Source organism: Ambystoma mexicanum, chromosome 6q (genome assembly GCF_040938575.1).
Source record: "Ambystoma mexicanum isolate Mex_15411 chromosome 6q, UKY_AmexF1_1, whole genome shotgun sequence".
NCBI lineage: Eukaryota > Metazoa > Chordata > Amphibia > Caudata > Ambystomatidae > Ambystoma > Ambystoma mexicanum.
In genome coordinates, this window is record NC_090937.1 from 1042919492 (window position 1) to 1042939754 (window position 20263).

At 46.2% G+C, this 20263-nt stretch overlaps 1 protein-coding gene across 4 annotated transcripts in view; it reads left to right on the forward strand.

Moving 5' to 3' along the window:
- The window catches only part of CNOT7 (CCR4-NOT transcription complex subunit 7), an 834016-nt gene that overhangs the window by 163000 nt on the left and 650753 nt on the right, over window positions 1–20263 (forward strand). For all 4 annotated transcript variants that reach the window (XM_069631580.1, XM_069631581.1, XM_069631583.1 and 1 more), the window contains one exon: window positions 2485–2695. In XM_069631580.1, the coding sequence (XP_069487681.1) occupies window positions 2579–2695 (117 nt within the window). In that variant the 5' untranslated portion in view covers window positions 2485–2578. The remainder of the gene's footprint in view (window positions 1–2484; window positions 2696–20263) is intronic.

Genomic DNA, 20263 nt, shown 5'->3' on the forward strand with positions numbered 1-20263 from the left:
TTCTCATCAATATTTGCTTTCTTAACCTTGTCTGCTATAATTATGCGGTTGAAGCCCAGATTAACTGCATATCCCCAAGAAGCTAGGCTCCCAAGCTCTGACCTCGCCTTCTTTCTCTCTGAAATCGACCAATGGATAACTGTTAACCACCAACCTCCTCAAACCTGGCAAAACGGAAGTCCTAAAATGAGGTAAATGCTCTCCTTCCCCAACCGGATTCACACTCCCTATGACCCGCTCGTGCCACATCCACCTTTGTAAAAATATCTTGGTTCCATGCTCTCCCACCACATCAACTGTCCAGAACCTGCCTCTTCCACCTACGCATCCTCGGGCGATCTTCCTGAACCTTTCATGTCCATTCTATGCAATCCTTGCCATCATCCTCTCCCGCATAGACTATAGAAACTCCCTTTACTTTACCAGGTCATGTAGCGCCAAATAATCCCAAATTCCGCCATCCGTCTCCTCCGTGCCCTCTCACCAAGAGTACTCCCTACCAGGCTTCCTATCGGACTACCTTTAAAGCTCTGTGCGTCACTCACCGAGCCTTCGTAACTCGGGGCCAGAATTCCTCCTGGATAAGCTCACACGCTATCGACCAACCAGAACCCTCAGATCTGGTTCTGCTCTTCTACTGGTTATCCCCATTGTCACTCCACCAGATTGAGAGGCCCCTCGTTCTCCTTCCAAGCCCCGTCCCTCTGGAACTCTACCACCATCTGCCGCATTTTCAACATCCACTCCTTCATAAAGACTCTCGAAACGTGGCATTTCCCACAACGACCTGAAATCCTTTCCCCCCACCACTCATCAACGCATAATATGCATGCATCACTCACCCATATTAAAACACTAAGTTCACGTGTACATACACCTACAGGTGGATGCCGGCTGCTGTAGCGGTGACCCGCCTACTCTCATTCTGCATACCACTCAAGGAACACTAGCGCACAGCTGCCCACCATGCCTCCTCACAGCCTGGAGTGCGCACACACTGCATATAACGCCTGACAGTTTGAGGGTAGCCAGTATATTACTCAAATGTCTTGGGATTGCCTGCCCAGGGCACACAATAAGTACCAGGTTTCCAGTTGAAAGAACCCAGCCTTGGCTGCACATCCAGAGGATGCTGTCCAAGATTTATGGTGGATTGCTGATAAATCCACCCAGAAGATATTTTTGGATACCAGGAAGACAGCTTGTGTCTTATGCTTGGAAGATATAGTCGGCCATCATGTTTATTCCTTCAAGAGATAATGTAGCCTCTACAGATGACTTAAACATCAAAGTACTTCAGATATGGCTCCGTCTGAGCCTCAAGGTACGTATGCATGTAACTCTTCAACTATCTTCGTCCACAGGCACGGCTACCCACTGCACGTATTGGAATGCAGTGACTACGGCAAAATTCGGACTTGCTGGACACATAGCGACTCTTCTAGCTATCCCACATTCTCCCGATGTGGTCGACCCTCCCCACTCTGCACCCATTTATTTGCCTGACCTCATGGGTTGCACTTTTGGAGCCCGGCCAGCCCTCATAACTCCTTATGTCGGCCAAATGCGCACACCCATTCTAGCCTACACACAATTTCCCACACCTTTTGACTTGGGTCCTCTGAGGGCATTCCCACCACAAGCGCATTGAGGCCATATTAATGGGATAAAGGTGCTATGCAAATTACTACTACAGGAACTCTGCCTTGGGCCTCATTTTACTATTTGGTAATGGACCTAAATAAACTCCTTCGTGACTTGCAATCCTTAGAATATATGGTAGGGGGTACTTTATCCTATATATTACTGCCTGATTGTTTAAGATAAAAATACCTCTGTGTACCTAGTAATTCATGCAAGTTAAGTAATGTAGATTAGAAAAAGATGTCTTTAGCAGTAAACTGTTCACTTGCCTAGAAAACCTCCCTTGGTATTAGAAGTATTTTTCTTCTATCAACCGTGAGTAATATACTTTTTAAAATTGTCTGGAGCTTCTGGATTTGTACTGGCCCAAATATTGTTTTACTATTCACTGGCACCCAATTTGAATGAATGCCCAATCAAGTTTGTTTGACCTGCATTTAGAAATACCATAACAAAATAAGCTTTCTGAGGAAGTTGCAAGTGTTTTTAGTAGGTATTCCTATGGCTTTGTGTTGGCGCATCCTCCTTGCCTCTTAAGTTATTTAGTAAGTTGGCATGATTCCATTCAAAACCTAGTGTTGACATTTAGGACGTACTTTCCACGGTTTTGTTCTAAAAAATTACCATTGAGGAAGATTCCAGTAATACACGAGATCATTAACATTTCTTGCAGTTATTTCTTGGTATTAACTTACACTTTGCACATTTAAAATGTTTAAGTAGCAGTATGTATTTTATAAATTGAATGGTTTGTGAATCTTTCATTAATGCACACTTTAAGTGTATTATGCATACATGTGCTTACCTCACCAACTTTCTGTTTATTTGTAATTGTTTTAGGTTAAAGACACGAGAGACGTACACCGGATCTTATGCAATATACACATTGCTTGTGTAGGCCACTCTGTGCGTGGCATCACACCTGCCCCCAACTATGCCAGCGGCCACAGTGGACCATAGTCAAAGAATTTGTGAAGTATGGGCATGCAACCTGGAAGATGAGATGAAGAGAATTCGCCAAGTTATACGGAAGTATAATTATGTTGCAATGGTATGTTTTTGTTCATGATTGCATTTACACCCTTGTATCGGCCATTTATGTAAACTAAATGTTTTTGTATGGTTCTCTTGGAGATAAATGCCACTGCGTTCTGTTGTTGTATTTTAACAAAAAAGAATTGTGTGAAAAATTAGGTTTCTCTGCAAATTGCTCTGAAAATGTATAGAACTTTTCTGTTAAATATAATCAAAAAAACACCCGAGTAAATGAATGTATAATGTACAAAGCTAACATTAGCATAAGGGGGAAGATGCCTCACACTATTGAGTAATAGTTAAATCTGCAAAATTACATTAAGCATCACTGGACACATCAAGATGGCGTCGGAGCTCCCTCTGTAGCAAATTAAGGAATTGTAAGCTGAGCTTTGACGAGCTCCACAGTTGGGGTGGCTTTGATATTTAATAGGCAATGTTCTAGTGGTGTGAGGCAAGTTGGGGGCAAGAGTGTAAGCGAGAGGAGGAACAGGGAGGGCATGGGATGGTGAGGTAATGCAGAAGAGTATTGGAAGAAACGAGATGAGGAGCAAGACGATTGATGGCTTTCTAGACTAGAAGAAACTTGAAGAGTGGTTGTGCATGCATCAAGAGTCAACCAGCATGATGTTGGTAGGTAGAAGTGGCAGAGGACCCAGGTATGTTGCAGATGGTACAGGTAGCAAAGTTGAGACTTGGGGAGTAACGAGTAGAGAGGAACGGTAAGGAATAGGCTTGAGCAGTAGTAAAGTTTGCTGAGCACAAGTGTGGAGATTCAAGTTTTTGTAGAGTAGTGAGTAAGAAAAGGACACATTTTCCAAATGGTGAGGTTAATACAAGTAGCAGATGCAGTGGTAGGTCACTAAAAAGAATCCCAAGATTGCAAGCCTTGCGTGAGGGAGCCAAAAGGGAGAAGGGATGGTAGGGATAGCATTAGACGCTCAGAGAAAGATTACTTCCATTTTTTGGGAGAGTTCAGGGTGAGGCAGCAACGCGCCTTCCAGTGACAAATTTCAGTGGGCCAGTCGTAATCTGTTCCGAGAGGGCTTGTGTGAAGGCGGGAAAGGAGATTATCATGGAAATGGAGACACTTTTCGAAATGCAAAACCTTGCACGTTGTGTACTGTATACAGTGTCTGTGCAAATGAAGTATGTGGGCCAAACGTGCAGACCAGTGCAAAAGAGAATCCTGGAGCCAAGATCAGGTGTCAGAAACTTGGTGCCCCAATGGCTTCCCACTATGTGGAGTTTCAACACTCGCAGGAGGATATCCTGTGGTTGGTACTGGATAAAGTGGGAATGCGAGTGAATTCAGTCAGTACTTTGAACCACAATGAACGGTGGTGGATTTTTAAACTTTGCACTCATATTTAAGGGCTGAATGAGGAACTCCCCTTTGAGTAAGGAGTGATTTTTCTCTTATTGGTTTACTGCGTGCCCGAAGATAATGGGAGCACAACACCCAGTGCTAGGAGTAATATATTTTCGAGTGTTTCCTTGCTATATTGCAGGCTGGTGACGTAGAATGTTTTTAGAATCTTCAAATTCGAAATCGTGATGCGTGTGTCGGACATGTTGGTGTTTTCCTGCAGTATATCAAGCCATTACAAGATGCATGATTTCTAAGGTGTGCTCCTACCCAAGAGGGCGCCACTAATAGACTATCGGCTAAGGTCTGCTTTGTTTGGCACAGCTCCAGACAAAGTAACATGTATTACATGAAAACAGATAACTGCGGAGATGAGGGCCGTTCAGCATGGCTGGACTTATTCAGAAGCATTTGTAATTGCTACGGGGGTTAGGGAGGAATCGCACCCGTTATTGCAAAAGCCCCGAGCCCTCGTACTGTCGTCTATCCCCTTACCATTTTTAATGTGGCTGCCTCGACGACGTGACGAGATCTTGATAATGTTTCTCCGCCTGGTCTTTTCAGCGCGACTGGGTCAATTCAAAACCGAAAGGGAAAGACATTCATGTTCGTGAAATGGGCAGTCCTTTACTGACTTGGTTATGGCTACAAGTACTTTGAAGTGAGACAAACTAGTGCGGGTAGTCGCTGCAACTGGTATTTGGGGGGTGGGGATTTTCAAGGGTTGTCAGGTCAGATACAAGGAAAGTGGGCTTACACATGCCTTCTCATTTTTCTAAATGACCAGTATTCGGTCAAACCAGTCCTGGTGACTGAGCTGACCGGAGTACAGTGGCAAGAGTTTTGGGAACTCTTCCTTGCTAAAGTTCAGGCGGACTTAGTACTTGCTTAATAGATCCAATGAATTGGCTTGGGCATGTTGGGTTTCCCTATTTGCAGCACATATTTATCCATATTTCTTCGTGTTATGTCTTGGGATTTTTTCTAAAGTCAACTGGTGGGGATCGCTACTCTAGCTTGCCCTTTGACTTGGAATGAGGGTCCCATTGGTGCTGGCTTTTGGAGCATAAGATAAGGTCATTTGTTCTATTGGTTTTAGCAAAATACACACGCACACACGGTCTAATAATTGTATTATATATTTAGCTAGAGCTACTTTGGCTAAAAAGTGCGCATGTTTGTTTGCAGGGTTGATCCATGAAGGTTGTTCTCAGAAGAATGTGGTTTTGAAAGCTTATTCAGCCGAAACTTCTCTGCAATGACTCACTAACTTCCTCGGTTATAGAGGAGTTAGGAATTTGTGCACACACACATTGACTGGGGACGTAGCCACGAGATTATAGGGCATGGACCCAGGTCATTATGCTTTTAGAAAAAATGGCGAGTAGTAGTAACTCACTCCCTGGTTAATTTTAAATCCTGCATGAACGAAGCTGAAGCTTGCTTACAACTTTATCATTCTCAGTGTGTACATTATTTTCAGCAGTTTTGCCTTTATATATTTTTTTGCATTGATGCTTCATTTTTATCACAAGCACTTTAATGTATTGTTGCACTTTAGAATCGCTCAGCATGTGGTTATGTTTTTTTTAGATCTGAGGTCAAATGCTGATTTTTATAGGTTGCATTATTTGGGCCATATGAATGCGTTCCTTTGGAGAAATGAAATTACACCAAATAGGTTTAATTAGCCTGATGAGTTTTTTCAGGATGTGATCGTGTTACACTATAAAGAAAATGTTTTGTCATTTACTACCGAAAATGACAGGTATGAGGACATTAGTCAGGAGCCTGTTGCCATTTAATAAATATATTTCAGCGTACTTGGCAAAAAGGGGATTGTGAAAGCCAAAGGATGCAAAGTCCTCCTAGGGCAGAGGTATAGAGGGTGAAGAGCAGGTGAAACTAAAGATTGTTCTTGGTAAGTATTGGGTTCAGTTTGCAGCGCTATATGCACCATCGTAGGGAAATGTTTTGAGTTGCATGTCGCCGTCTTTTAGGTTTCCACTATCCCATATCTTGACTGTAATAATTACTTCTGGATCTCTTTAATAGCCACGGCATAGTTTGACTGTTAATTGATGGTGCATTTTCTTTGACCACTCAATTTTTACTTTTCTGCCTTAAGAGGATATGAGGTTGTGGCACTGTCCGTAGTGAGGATATGTAGACCTTTGTGAATTCTGCTTAACATTGAAGGGGGATTTCTCTGTAAGCTGGCAGATTTGCAGTACTGCTGAGATGTGGTACTATTTCTTTTTTAACTTATCTTTTTACGCAATTTTCTGTTTCACAATGTAAACGTTTACTGCAACACAATAACCTGATATTAAACAGTTGTACCCCCTCACATTTTGAACAGTACCAGTTGTACTGCAGATTTACAGCCAGCTACTAATGTCTATTCAATGTTCAACCGTTTCAACCTTGCAGACATATTGGTGGACTAAAGACCTCTTTCAGAAATGGCAGAGGGGTATCTGGTATAGTCCTGGATCTGGTAGTCCTGATGCAGTATGTATGTAACCCATTAATCCGGACCTGTGGACTCCCCACATGGCCTGTCATCTCCCCTTTCTCTTCGTTGCCCATTAATGGTGACACCAGATGGGCAGTACTCATGGCATGCTTCTCATCCTTTAGGTGCATCATTAATGTCAGAATGGCACTGTCATGGCCCAGGGAACGCAAACTCCTCCTCCTTAAAGCATTTTCTGTCTCATCAACTTCCTCCCTTCTACTGCCACTCATGTCTGCTGCCCCTCTTGCCCATTCACCACCACCGACGGGCATACTACACCCCTCTACCCCTCCTCGGAAGACCTTCAAAGGTGGCAGCTAGCTTCACCTAGCTACTTAACTCTCGCTCTGCTGTTAAACATGACTCCATCAGTCTCCTTCTTGAAGACTTTGACGTTCCTGCTCTGAGACGTGGCTCACTGCCAGCTCTGTCACTGCTTTTGACACTCCTCCCTGATGGCTAGAAGATCCTCTCGAAGCCCAGGCCTAACCGTTGGAGGCAGAGTGGGAATGATCGTGTCAGGGATCCATTCAGAGAAGGCAACTCTCCCTTCGAATCCCTTGTCTGCAGCTCGGTTTCTCGCCAACCCTCTCGTTGACTCTCACCACACATCTACAGTACCTATGGTCCGGTCTCCTTCCTTTCGGAGTTTGACGTCACCTCTTCTCTTGTCGCCATCTCCAGACTTCTCCTCCTCACACTTCAATATTGACCTTGACTCTCCTGATTCGGCCACTGGAATTTTATGCAGCCTCAGTGTTTCCCTCACCATTCATCCCTCTGGTCCGACCCACTCAGCTGGCAAGTGCAAGGAAGTGCTACAAATTCCCATATTTTCTGCATCCAGTTGTGTGGGGGGGTCTCCTCGGGATTCGCCAATAAAAATTACAATAGTGACAAAAGCACTGTATGCAGGCAAGAAGTAACACAGGTTTACTCCGGGCACAGACTCAACTAGGACAGCCATATTCTAACAGTTCACGGAAGAGCACTCTGTGAAAAGGCGCTGTCAAAGAAGCACCCCCAAATCTAAAACTTTTACAACACTCGAGCTAATTAACATTAGTACATTTTCAACATGAAAAAAACTCCCGCACCAAGCTGATTGGCGCTTGTACAGTTTACACTTTGGGGGGGGGGGGGGGTGGGGCGCAGGAGGGTTGGGGAATATACATTATGTTCTGTAATTGGGTCCACAAACCTTCCGACACCACCCTTAATTACAATGTGACGTTGCAATCCAACCCCCACTTTCCACATTATGACCATTCATTGAACATTTCAGAGCAGCAGAATTTTATTCTGCTGTCCAGGTCATCTCATCTAAGTTCTCATGAGAAGCACTCTCTACCATGGCACTATCAGAGGCTTGAACCACAAACCTACTGCTATACAAATGTTGCATATTAAGAACTCTTTGACCTTCTTCCCAGGAGAATCTTACTAAGGGACAATTTGAAATTGCTGCGGTTTTGACTCCTTCTAAAATCATGTTTTGCAAACCATTTTGAATTCTAAAATGGTTATGCCCTCATTGTCTGTCAACAGGACCTGTCGGTTTTAATCTGACCTTGAAAAAAATAGTTTGCTTCTTAACATGCCAACCTGGGATTGTCGGACCTGTGATGTTACCAGCCACTGCAGCTTTGTTGCATATTAATAAAGCTAACCCACGCATGCTTTAAGGCCCATTTACAAAGTTTCAGCCTACCCCTAAGTTTGGTTGTACTTATTTGTGCCCCTATATTTCTTTTATATGCGATTCACTCATATTTTGGGCTTGACTTGTATAAGGACCAAAAAGAGCCCACTCCCCTTCTACAGTGCTGCTACCTGCAATTGATATGTGCACACCTTTTCACTGTGCAGAACATCCATTTTTGTTAGTCATGGATTGTGGGTACCTCTGCTCGGTTCTATCTTTCGGTGGTTAACAAGAAGGCTGCTAGTAACATCATAGCAATTGCTTTTCTTACCGCCCCTTTCTGTTAACTCTGGATCCCACAACCTGAAGAGGCAAACCACTGTGGATGTTAGGGTGGATAGATTAAATATTCCCTGAATTTACTTTTATTTTCTCCCAAAAGGCTTGTATTTTCAGATAACTCCACCATATGTTCAACCAAACGTCCCTTTGCCCACATCCACGCCAGCACATGGATGTCTGCAGGTACGCTTCATCTGCACTTGCTGCTGTATAGTGTCACTGGTAACATTATTTTATACCACATTGCCCTGATCTGCATGGCTCATCAGCTTGTGTAGGTATACCCAGGTCCTTCAACTGGCATGCCCCCATTTGACCACATATAGCCAATCCGCTCCCGACCCCCTTCCCTGTAGAGGGATGAAATCGACCAACTGGCCCCCGGTTTGGTTGCTAAAAATGTTTCATAAGGTGTGAGGGTCTGAGTGCCGCTTGCTTATTATCAGGGTTGAATGCCAGTGTCTGAATAAAAAGTAGTGGTGACACACTTTCATTGAATAGAAACATTTGTTTACACTCTAGAAAGGTTCCAATTGCTGACCCCTCAAAGAGGTCCTTCAATTTGCGGCATCCTGCTTGTTTTACTTTGAAGGCCAGTTCCTCCGTACCCGTGGAGAATTCTGGGGATTACTAAATAATGGGGTAAACTGGGATTGGAAATGTGATGCCATGTTTCCGCACTATTGAGTTCCATGTCACCTACTAGTTTGGTTATTGAAACTCTACCACACGCATGCACCCAAAATATCTAGGTGCCATCAGAATTTTGTGGGACACTTGTGGTCTTTTGTCCTTCCAAACGAGTAAATGGCAAGCATATATATATATTATAGTTGGTATTTTCAAGTCTCAAATGTGTCTGCCGATTGGGTTGGGTAAGGCCTGGATTAAGTAAGGACCCTCGTTGGAAACCGTATCCAGTCACAACTATGATGCCCTTGCCCTTGTACTAAGCAGGAGCAGTTCAATTTGATGTGAAGGATGTTCGTTTGGCAATTGGCGGATTAGCTGTAACAAGGGTGGATCCTCCTCCTAATAGGCCTAGGGATGTAACATTTTAGGGAGGCTAAATTAGCATGGGTGTCGCCTTGAGAGCCTCAAATTCAAGCTCTACAGATCTTCAAGAGGGATCTTCCCTGTCTGAGTTGTATCACCCAACGTTGTTAATTCCCTCAGCATGCGTTTCTCCAAGAGGCCAATTCCACAACACCTCTGGTCCTTACTAAAAATGTTCTTACTCTCCCAAAGAAATCTTGATAATTGGGTTTCTCCAGCATGGGGTGTGGCATGGATTCACATGCTCAGGAATATTCCCGTCAGGCCGGGAATCCTCGGTAGAAAAAAATCATTATCAGTTTCGTTTCTGATCTGTCTTTCTTGGTAGTAACCAATCACTGGTCTCTGGGTCATACTGCCCCCAGCCAATGACTGCCCTCTCCTTAAGCCCCACCTCTGGCAGCCATCCTCAGCTTTTTACCGCACGTTCAAGTGTTGGGAGTCCTCGTGCTGTAGCTCTCGAGCTTTTGCTGCGTTTTCGCGCTTTTTTCAGGAGATTTTTCTCATTTTGGGTTCAATAGAGCCTCAAGCTCCACCGTTTCTACATCCGATCAATGGGGATCCGTTTCAGAGTTTTCTATGCCCCTCAAGGGTGAAGATTTCGTCGAGTTACGCTTTTGGAGGATTCCAGAAGTTCTGAGGCCTACCCCGGACATGGCCCAGGAAGGAGAAAGGAAGCTCGACGCCGGGGAAGCTATTCAGGACCTGCCCTGTATGCCAGCTTCATTTGTTATGCCTCTACTGTCTCCATGAAGACGAGACACACGGAGAAGGACTGTGCGTTTTGTGGGAACATGTCGGAGCGGACCATGAAGGATTGCCACCTCCATCTTGCCAACTGGCTGGAAGGGGAAGAGCCCGTCGGGCGAGAAGAAAAAAGTCGGAGCGGTCTTCTAAGTCCGATGAGGGCGCCCCGGCGATGGGGGCCCAACAAAAGGCTAAGCACCGCGAGTCCGCGGGCACCAGGAGCGCCGAACGGTCGGGCTCCTTGGCTGCCAGGCAGGGCGCATCCTCCCCGGCGCCATCACCCACAAGCCAACGCTCTGGCTCGGGTAAGAGGAAGTCCGAGAGGCCCCGGTCGATCTCGAAGATTCCGGCAGAGGGGGAGCGATGCTTGGGGGCCCCCCCCCCCCCAAGGTGAAGGCCCCAGGCTTACAGAAGGTGACGATGGCCTTAATTCACCCTGCTAAGACCTCGATTGAGGATGTCGCCGCGGCCCTGGCTCAGCCTGTGGAGGCTACACCAGTGGAGGCGACCTCCGGACCCAGGGTCTCCCTGCCACCGCGGAGGGAGTAGTCTTTCAGGCCCATTGAGAAGAACCCCACAAAGTCCTCGTTGGAAAAGGTGGGGGAGGGGCAGGTGGCCATCGTGGATACGGACACGACCTCTGAAGAAGAGCTCATCGAAGTCGTGGAAGAGGCCCAGCCTATCAGGAGGGATCCCGACGAGGGCGATGACTAGAGCGACGGTGTCGCCGATGAGGCTCCTCAAGAGCCCTCGCGCCCGTAGTTTCCGGCGCCGCAGGACACTTCGGCGGCCATTTTGTCAGCGATTCAGTCCTTATGCTCGGAGATAAGGACAAGGTTGCCCCTCCCCCCGACGAGGTACCTGAGCCAGACCCGACGGGGGAACCGGAGCCAGGACCTTCGGAAAGTCCACCGCATAAGAGGACGCTGCATCCTTTCCGAGATCCCACCTGGTTCCGTCGCAAGTTGCCCTGTTTCTGGGAGCCAAGCTTGACAGTGGTGCGGCTGGCCTCGCCCTCGGAGGAAAGGACCAGGACCATTCTGGGCAAGGTGCAGCGTCTGCTGGTCACGGACATGGCCAGGGTAAGATATATCAAGTCCCTCCTCGGGATGATGTCCTCCTACATTTATCTGGTGGGCCTTTGTAGGCTTCGGATGTGCCCCTAAAGAGTTCCTCGACGCCCGCTGGGTCCAATCGACGGGCAGCTTCGAGGACAGGATACCTCAACGAGACGCTCCGTCAGGTGATCTGGTGGTGGGGTACCCGCTCCCATCTGTCGGCGGGCACGGACTTTCAGACCCCAGCTCACCAGGTGACGGTGACGACGGACACCTCCCTGGAAGTTTGGCGAGCGCACTCCGGAGATCTTCACGGGAGAGGCCTTTGGCTCCCGCAGGAGAAGTCACTTCACATCAACATCTTGGAGCTCCGCGCAGTGTTCTGGGCCCTCAGGTCCTTTCTTCCGTCCCTCAAGGGCAAGGTGGTGAGGATCTTCACCGACAACACCACTACGATGTTCTACATCCGGAAGCAGGGCGGAACCAGGTCCCCGGCCCTATCCAAGGAAGCCCAGGATCTGTGGCATTGGGCCGTTGCCCAAGGGATGTTTCTGGTGCCTCTTCATCTGGCAGGAATAAAAAACACGATCGCCGACTCACTCAGCAGGGAGCTGCGCTCATGCCACAAGTGGGAACTACGCCAGGATCAAGTGGATCGACTCTTCCGACGATGGGGCGAACCCCCAAATCGATCTCTTAGCGACGGCGAAGAAATTCCAAGTGCCGGAGGTTCGCCAGCAGGTTCCCCCAGCCGAGGAGCATGGGCGATGCTTTCTCGTTCCCCTGGGACGGCCTATTACTTTATGCATTCCCTCCGCTGCCGTTGCTGGTCCGGCTCATCAACCAGCTCAAGAGGTCCCGGTGCAGGATGATCCTCGTCGCACCGGCGTGGCCGAGACAGATCTGGTTCCCGGACCTTCTGGACTTGTCAACGTCCCCACCAGTCAAGCTACCGACGGACGCAGACCTTCTCTCCAGAGAAGGAGGTGCCATTCTTCACCACAACCCGGAGTCGCTGAACTTTCAGGCCTGGCTCCTGCAGCACTAGAGTTTGGAGGGTACGACATCCCGGCCGACTGCAGAGAGGTTCTTGCAAAGGCCAGGGCGTCCTCAACTCTCAAGTGCTACGGACATAAATGGAAGAGGTTCTCTGTCTGCTGCTGTGCACAGAAGATTAACCCTCTGCGGATTACGGCCCCTCAAGTACTGCCGTACCTACTGTCGCTGGCCAAAGCTGGACTGGCTCACGCCTCCATCAAAATACATCTGGCTGCAATCTCCCGATATACCAGGACTACGGGACGGGCATCCTTGTGCTCTCCTTGCCTGGTGAAAGAATTCATGAAGGGACTATTCGATCATTCCCGCCGCTGAAGGCTCCTGCCCCGGTGTGGGAGCTTAATGTGGTGCTGACCAGGCTCATTGGGGGGGGGGGGGGGGCATTCGAGCCTATGCATTCGGCGTCTTTGAAGTTCCTGTCATGGAAGACAGCTTTCCTCGTGGCCATCACCTCCGCACGACGAGTGGGAGAGGTCCAGCCCCTATCTTGCAAGCCTCCATACTTGACTTTTCATGACACGAGGGTGGTGCTGAGGACGCACCCCTCCTTTATGCCCAAGGTGCCGTCAGACTTCCACCTCAACAAGCCCTTGGTGTTGCCAGTTTTCTTCCCGTCGCCTTCGTCGCCGGCCGAGAGGACTTTGCACTCGCTGGATGTAGCTAGAGCGCTGAAGTTCTACATGGACCGCACAAAGAGTTTTCGGAAGACGTCACAGCTCTTTGTGAACTTTGGGTCTGTGAGTCAAGGGAAGGCTCTCTCGAAGACTTCCATTTCCAGATGGCTCTCCGGCTGCATCATGCACTGTCACCGGTTGGCAAACCGACCGCTGCCCGGCCGTCCGAGAGCCCATTCGACCAGAGCGATCGCTGCTACCACGACGCTCTTGTCTGGTGTGCCCCTGCTGGACATCTGCAGGGCTGCGACGTGTAGGTCGACGCACACCTTCACAAGATTCTACTGCGTCGATCGGGACTCCAGGGAGGAGTCCAGGGTCGGCCAAGCAGTGCTGCGCAACCTGTTCGCCCAAGGTGAGCCTGGTGAGGAGGTAAGAGATGCTTAATGTTGAGCCTGGTGCCACCTCCCGTGGTTGTGCATGTGTGTACTGCTATGTATTCTCTTATTCATGAGCATGTGAATCCATGCCAGACCCCATGTTGGAGAAGGAACAAGTTACTTACCTGTAACTGTTGTTCTCCAGCATGGGTCTGGCATGGATTTACATGCGAACCCTCCGCCTACCCCTCTGCGGCTCTTCACTTGGTCATACTGCCACTTTACGTGCTACCTAATCTGAGGATGGCTGCCAGAGGCGGGGCTTATGGAGAGGGCAGTCATTGGCTGGGGGCAGTATGACCCAGAGACCAGTGATTGGTTACTACTAAGACAGACAGATCGGAAACGAAACTGATGCTGATTTTTTTTTCTATACCGAGGATTCCCGGCCTGACGACGGCGAATATTCATGAGCATGTGAATCCATGCCAGACCCATGCTGGAGAACAGTTACAGGTAAGTAACTTGTTCCTTATATGCTCCTGATCCCCAATCTTGAGTAAAAGCATTCAGTGCACATTGTTTACTAAACATAACCTATGTTTTTGTATAGTGCTGCCTGGCTTTTGTGGATACGTGCATTCCATTCTGATCATGTAATGCATTGTTCACTGTAGTGCCAGGATAGCGCAATGCTGGCACCTACCTTTTTTTTTTGTAATTTTTTTTTTAGCACTGCTGATGTCCATTATGAGGTCATGGGAAGTTTACAAAGTCCCCTTTGTGCCAGAGCCTTGCACGCCTTGGGTAAGTTCAGATTTCCACGTGAGGGTTGCATCCAAGATCTCCTTCTCTGATGGTGCTGGTGACCAGTCCAGCAAGGAAGCGGGTGTTTCGGCAAAAATAAATGGCAAGCTTGTTTAGATTTCCCATGGCAGTGCGGAAGACTGGGATCTACTGTACAGTACTGCCTCCATACAGTAAAGTTCAAACAAAGTTATGTGCTGAAGTTGTTCTTGCGTGCCATCTGGGGTGCCTTTGTCATCTCTGGATGCCTTTGACTTTGGGGCTGTATCACGTGTGCTTCGAGGGATCCAGTAGTAGGTTGTAAATCCACAGTTTCGTCTGGATAATTTGACTGCAGTTGGTATGAAAAGGCAGTTGTACCCTTGAATGATTTCTCTGGAGTCAAACTGAGGCAAGAGTGACGTTCCAGCAACGGTGAGCAATCCAGGGCTGCATGGCTTTTTAATGTCAGGACTGCCCCCAGAAGTCATCCGCTTACCAACTGCGAGACACGCATGGGCATTGACGAACCAAGGTTTTCAGGAAAGTAACCAAATATGCACCAAATTATGACTTTCAGGCGAATGTGGCAGAAGTATAAGCTAATATAAACCAGTGTGACAATTTTGCAAACCTCATTGCAGGGGTGAGTCCAGCAATACCTGTATATTTTTACTATATGTGTAGGAAAACCGTTTATCTTAAATGTTTTTTTTTAAAATCTTTTATTGTTTTGGTAGTAAATTTACTTTACACCTTTACAAAATTTGATCATCATAAAAATACATTTAAAACCTATTATATACATGGAAATCATACAATCATTTTGCTCACCTCACCAAAATTAATTTCCTCTAAAGGGACCTTAAGGAAAAACTCTTCAAATAAGCACATGCGCTGTATGCGCAACCATAAGGCACTTACAATACATTAAACAGAATCTCCTCCACCTAAATACTCCCAAAAAAAAATAATAATGCAAACCGAAAAAGAGAAGAGAAAAAAACACAACAAACAATCAATCAAAATGATCAAGAACTCAACAAAACAGAGGAAAATACAGTAATAAGCCGTAGTACATACTAGTTACTATACCCAAATCCCATATTACCTATGCGGGTAGGGCAAACCCCTCCTATTAAAAGTTGCACAATTCATTGGTAACAGCTGTTCTTCAATCAATGAAACAAGTCTAACAGTGGCTAAAATAATGGCATTCGAGGATCCCTGCATACATCTTAGCCATACTAAGTTGGCTTCAAAGCTCGAGTAAGAAAAAAACACAGAATCCAGACAGCATAATCTTTGCTTTGCGAAAAATTCACAATACATAGAGATGTTCTAGAGTTTCATTTTCAAACTTATTCAGGCAAAATCGACAGTCATGCCCCCCTGCCAAATCCCCATACCCAGCCCAGGACCGAATGCGTGCTCCAGTGGGTATAAGATCCAAACGGAAACGCATATAGATCTGTCTGGCCCTTTTTTCAGGAAAACATAGAATATAGGGCAACCTTGGAGTAATTGCATGTCTCGACCTAGCATAGGTCGAAAAGGAGGAATAACCCCCGACCTTATCAGAATTTTGAGCCCAGGAGTTACGAAAGAAGCGAGTTTTAACTTTGATTGGAGTATTGGTCAAGTCTAGCAGAGTCATGTTAAGCGAGATTAGAGTCTCCATTATTACTTCTTTCGTTTCTAATACCGAGGCCGGGCAATTTTTATCCAACATTGTTTGAAACTCCTCATATAGAGAATTAGGGGGAGGCAAAAGGAATTTACAAAAAGCATTTACCTTCCTCCAAAGGTATTTATCAGCTAAAGGATAGAGCCCCAACTCATGTAATATGATGGAATTTGGTACATAGCCTGGAAGCCCTAAAATTTTCTTCCAAAGTTGCCCTTGGATCTGATTTAACAAAGGCCCCAGTTTCAACAAACATATATCGAGCGTATAAAGCAAAATGGGCTCTATTTTCATCGTGTAAAATTGGATGAGGGGCAAGAGAGAGAAGCTGCAGTATTTAGCGTATATTATTCGCATTTGGCCCATTAAAGGGCTAAGCTTCGCATTCAGCAATGACCGCCATCCATCAATTGAATTCCCATTAGACAAGTGATAACCCAGGTAAATGATCGCGTCCTTCCTAAAAATAGGCTGCTGGTTGATAGTAAAAGTAAATCTAGGCAGTTTTTTTTTTGCCGTAAAGATCATATGGGATTTCGCCGGGTTAACGGTCATGTTGTTCTGCAGGCAGTATTCATAGAATGTATTTAATTTGTTCTGAAGACCAAAAGGCACTCTGTCAAATAGGATAATGTCATCAGCAAAAGCCAACCAATGTAGTCGCATACAGCCCAGTATTACAGGAAATGAATTAATATCTTTCCAGAGATTCTCAATATCTGCAAGATATAAATTGAATAAGACCGCAGCTAGGTTGCAGCCCTGTTTGACCCCTATCCTCGTAGGAATATTAGCAGAGAGGAACCCTTTAGCATTTATCCGAATCTGACATGAGGTGTTCTGTAGGGCAGCAACTAGGGCCACCAAGGTGGATGGAATGCCATAAGCCAACATCTTCTGCCAAAGAAGAGCTCGAAGGACATTGTCGAAGGCACATGAGAGGTCCACGGCAGCCATATAAATGGAGCCCTTTGATTCTCTATGCACAGATCTCCTTAAGTGTGCTAGAATTGAAGCATTTAATTGAGAACCCATAGCCCTACAAAAACCTACCTGAGCTTTGGACAAAATATTGAGGGTCCTTATATGATTTTCTAGGTCAACCAAAATAAGTCGTGTAAAAATTTTCGCCGCTGTATCAATCAGAGCAATGGGTCTGAAGTTCGCAGGATTGCTTAACACCCCCTTTTTATGTATGGGAATGATAATGGCTATTAGCCATGATGCCGGAATGATTCCGGTATGATAAATCAACTGATAACACGGAAGTAAGTAACTGGCCCAAAAGTGGGGGTCGGACTTAAACACACAAGGGGGAAGCCCATCAGGGCCGGCTGCTTTAGATGGATTTAACTGCTCAATTGCCCATATAATATCCTTTACTTCCCATGGACAGATCACCGGAAGGGACAAGTGCACGGGGATGCTTTCTGACTCGATAAACCTATCAGGTAGAGAGAATTTCTAACTAAAGAACCTCTCCCATTCAGTGCCTAAAATAACCGCCACCATGCGAGAATCGACCTTTCCTGTTGGATTTCTTAAAATAGCCCATATGTCCCTGACTTTTTTTTTACACAACAGACCAATCATATGTTGATTAGCTAGAATATGGGCTGCCCGACGCAGCAGGATTAGTTGGTGCTTATAACACGCCTCAATCATGTTTTTTTGGCGATTATAACCAAACTGGCATATGATATGCTTCCTTAGTAGCCGAAGCTCGCAGTTTCTTTGCTTTTTTTGGCATGCGACCTGGGAAGCATTAATCTGGGCAGCCCTGTTTTTAGCCTTCCCCAAAGAATCTTTCGCAACACCTACCAGATGCCTATAAATCATTTTAGCATTTATTTCATTAATTCTGGTCTCATTCTCTGTAGAAATATTAGCGTCCCAGCTCACCAAGATATCTCTATTTACCAAAAATGTCACTTTCCTGCACACGGCAGGATGCCAGTTTACAGAAATATTGTTTCTGTCACATACCATTAGGGCTGCGGGGGCAGAAGCTGCGTAACATTCACCCCCCATATGCAGACGAGAATACAGCATATGATGATCGCTCAGACCCAGATCTAATATCAGTATGGGATCGAGCAACCCAGAACTCGCTTTAGAGGCCAATAAATAGTCAATAAGTGAGGTGGCTAAACCACGCTGCCAAGAGAACTGAATGGAATGTGAAGCCAATTGGATTGGATATAGCCCCCATGAATGGAAGAAAGATAATAATTTCTGACCTCTGTCCTTGGCCTGTTGCGTATAGGCTGAACATCTAGAAAGGGGGCATATTGCGCTCTTTAGATGTAGATAACAGTTCAGGTCGCCTCCGATCATGATTTCGTAATCGGGGCAGGCCCTAGCTGCATAGGATAGAATCCTTTGCAGATCCTCCAATAACAGATCCAGGGGAACTACTTTAGGATTCCAATATATGGATAGTAAAAGCAGATTCAAATCCTTGCAGCCTTTAAGCGTCAATTTTACTAACACCCAAGAGGCAGATAAATCCACTATGGAGGCTATGGCTTTCAGTCTGTTATTTATAAGCACTGCTATACCTCCTGAGGGGCGGCCTGTACTAAACCTTTCAGCCACCGTGGAGAAACCAGAATAGCCATCTAGGCTGAAGGCATTTAGTGACAGTTTCTTGAAGAAACAAAATATCAGGCCTCTTGTCTGGCTGAACTTGTTTATGCCATGCTGTGAGATTACCTAACCCACAACAATTCCAAGAGGCCACATACAAGTATGAAAGTTATGAGCCTGGGTTGGGCTCTATATTGGCAACAGCCACTTTTATCAAAGGTTCTAACCAGGCTAAACCATTTAAGGCTTGCGAAAGTGACGCCAATTGAATAGATAATTTGTTAACTTGTGAGTCAGGCAGTTCACCAACCAAAGCTTTTGGACATACTGGGGGGGGTTGGACCCATTCGAGGAATGCCCATGCAGAGTCCATATCAGAGAACAATCTAGGGATAAGACCAATGGAGTAAAAGTCTTCAGCAAATTCAAATAGCATTTTGGTAATAATTTGCGATTGGACTCTGCAGAGTACTCTGTTGTTATTGTGGGTCGCTAATTTAACCCAGTCCAGATCTTTGGATGAGAGGTTTCTTAATGCTGGAATTTGGATCTATTAATACGTGCGGACCCATTTATCTCTGGATTGCTAGTCCAGCCTATTATTAGTTTCATATCCTTTAGCGTTTGCCCAAAAGATGGCGCTTCTGGATCAGATCCTCGCGGATCTACTAAGGGTGGAGGCTCAACTTCAACACAGGGAGCCGCCACCGGAGACACTGAAGCTGAAGTAACTAATGCTGCCCTAGCGGAACTGCTCGGCTCTACAAGCGGGCCCTCCTGTGAGGCAGCGGGGCCCAGGGTCCCCTGGACATCCGGATTAACCGTAATGGGTATCTCCTGGATAGAAGGGGGACTCTGTAGAGGCACCGTTTCTGCCTCTAACTTGGCCGCTGTCAACCCTATAACCACTTTTTTAGAGCCAGTATTGGGGAAGAAGCAGTGCATCTTAGGTTGTAGTTTATCAGTGCCTGCCCTAGCCGGGGGGCGGGGCACAGTCTGCGTGTTTCCGATCTTCAAGGCAGCGATCTGCAGATGCCGCCTACTTTCATCGTCTAGATCATACAAGGCCATTCCCAAATCATCGTGGCAGATACCATTATTAGGACATGGCCTCATCTCCGTCAACAAAGTATTTTCAGGGCCGGAGGTAGCCATGTCAACTTTCTTTGTTCTTTTGTTTAGTTCTGTATGTATTTCTCTGCTACCCTCTCTCTCAATTACTCAAACAGTTGGTCTAGTCTCAAGTTCTACTTTTGTCCCTTTTTCTGTTCTCCCACAATTCCAGTCAGGTTTTCGCCCTAGTCATTCCACTGAAGCTGCTCTCCTCTGCTTTGAACTCACTGCATACTGCACGCTATTCTAAACATTCATCCCTTCTTATTGTCCTAGACCATCTGCTGCGTTGGACAACGTCGACCATTCAATTCTACTGTCATGTTTCTTCGTTTGTTTTCGAGGGCTTGATCCTTTCCTGGCTTCAATTCTATCTATCTTAAAGAACCTTTTCTGTCTCATGGGCTGACAAATCTAAATAACTTTTGCTTGCTCATGGCGTTCCGGAAGAGTCAGTCTTTGGTCCATTTCTGTGTTCTCTCTCCACTTTCCCTCTTGCTGCCGTTATCTATTCCTTTGGTCTGTCAACACTTTTATGCTGATGACACAACTTTACCTTTCCCTTTTCCTCTGAGATTCACAACACTTTTTCTAGCCATGAAATCCTGTGTTCTCAGT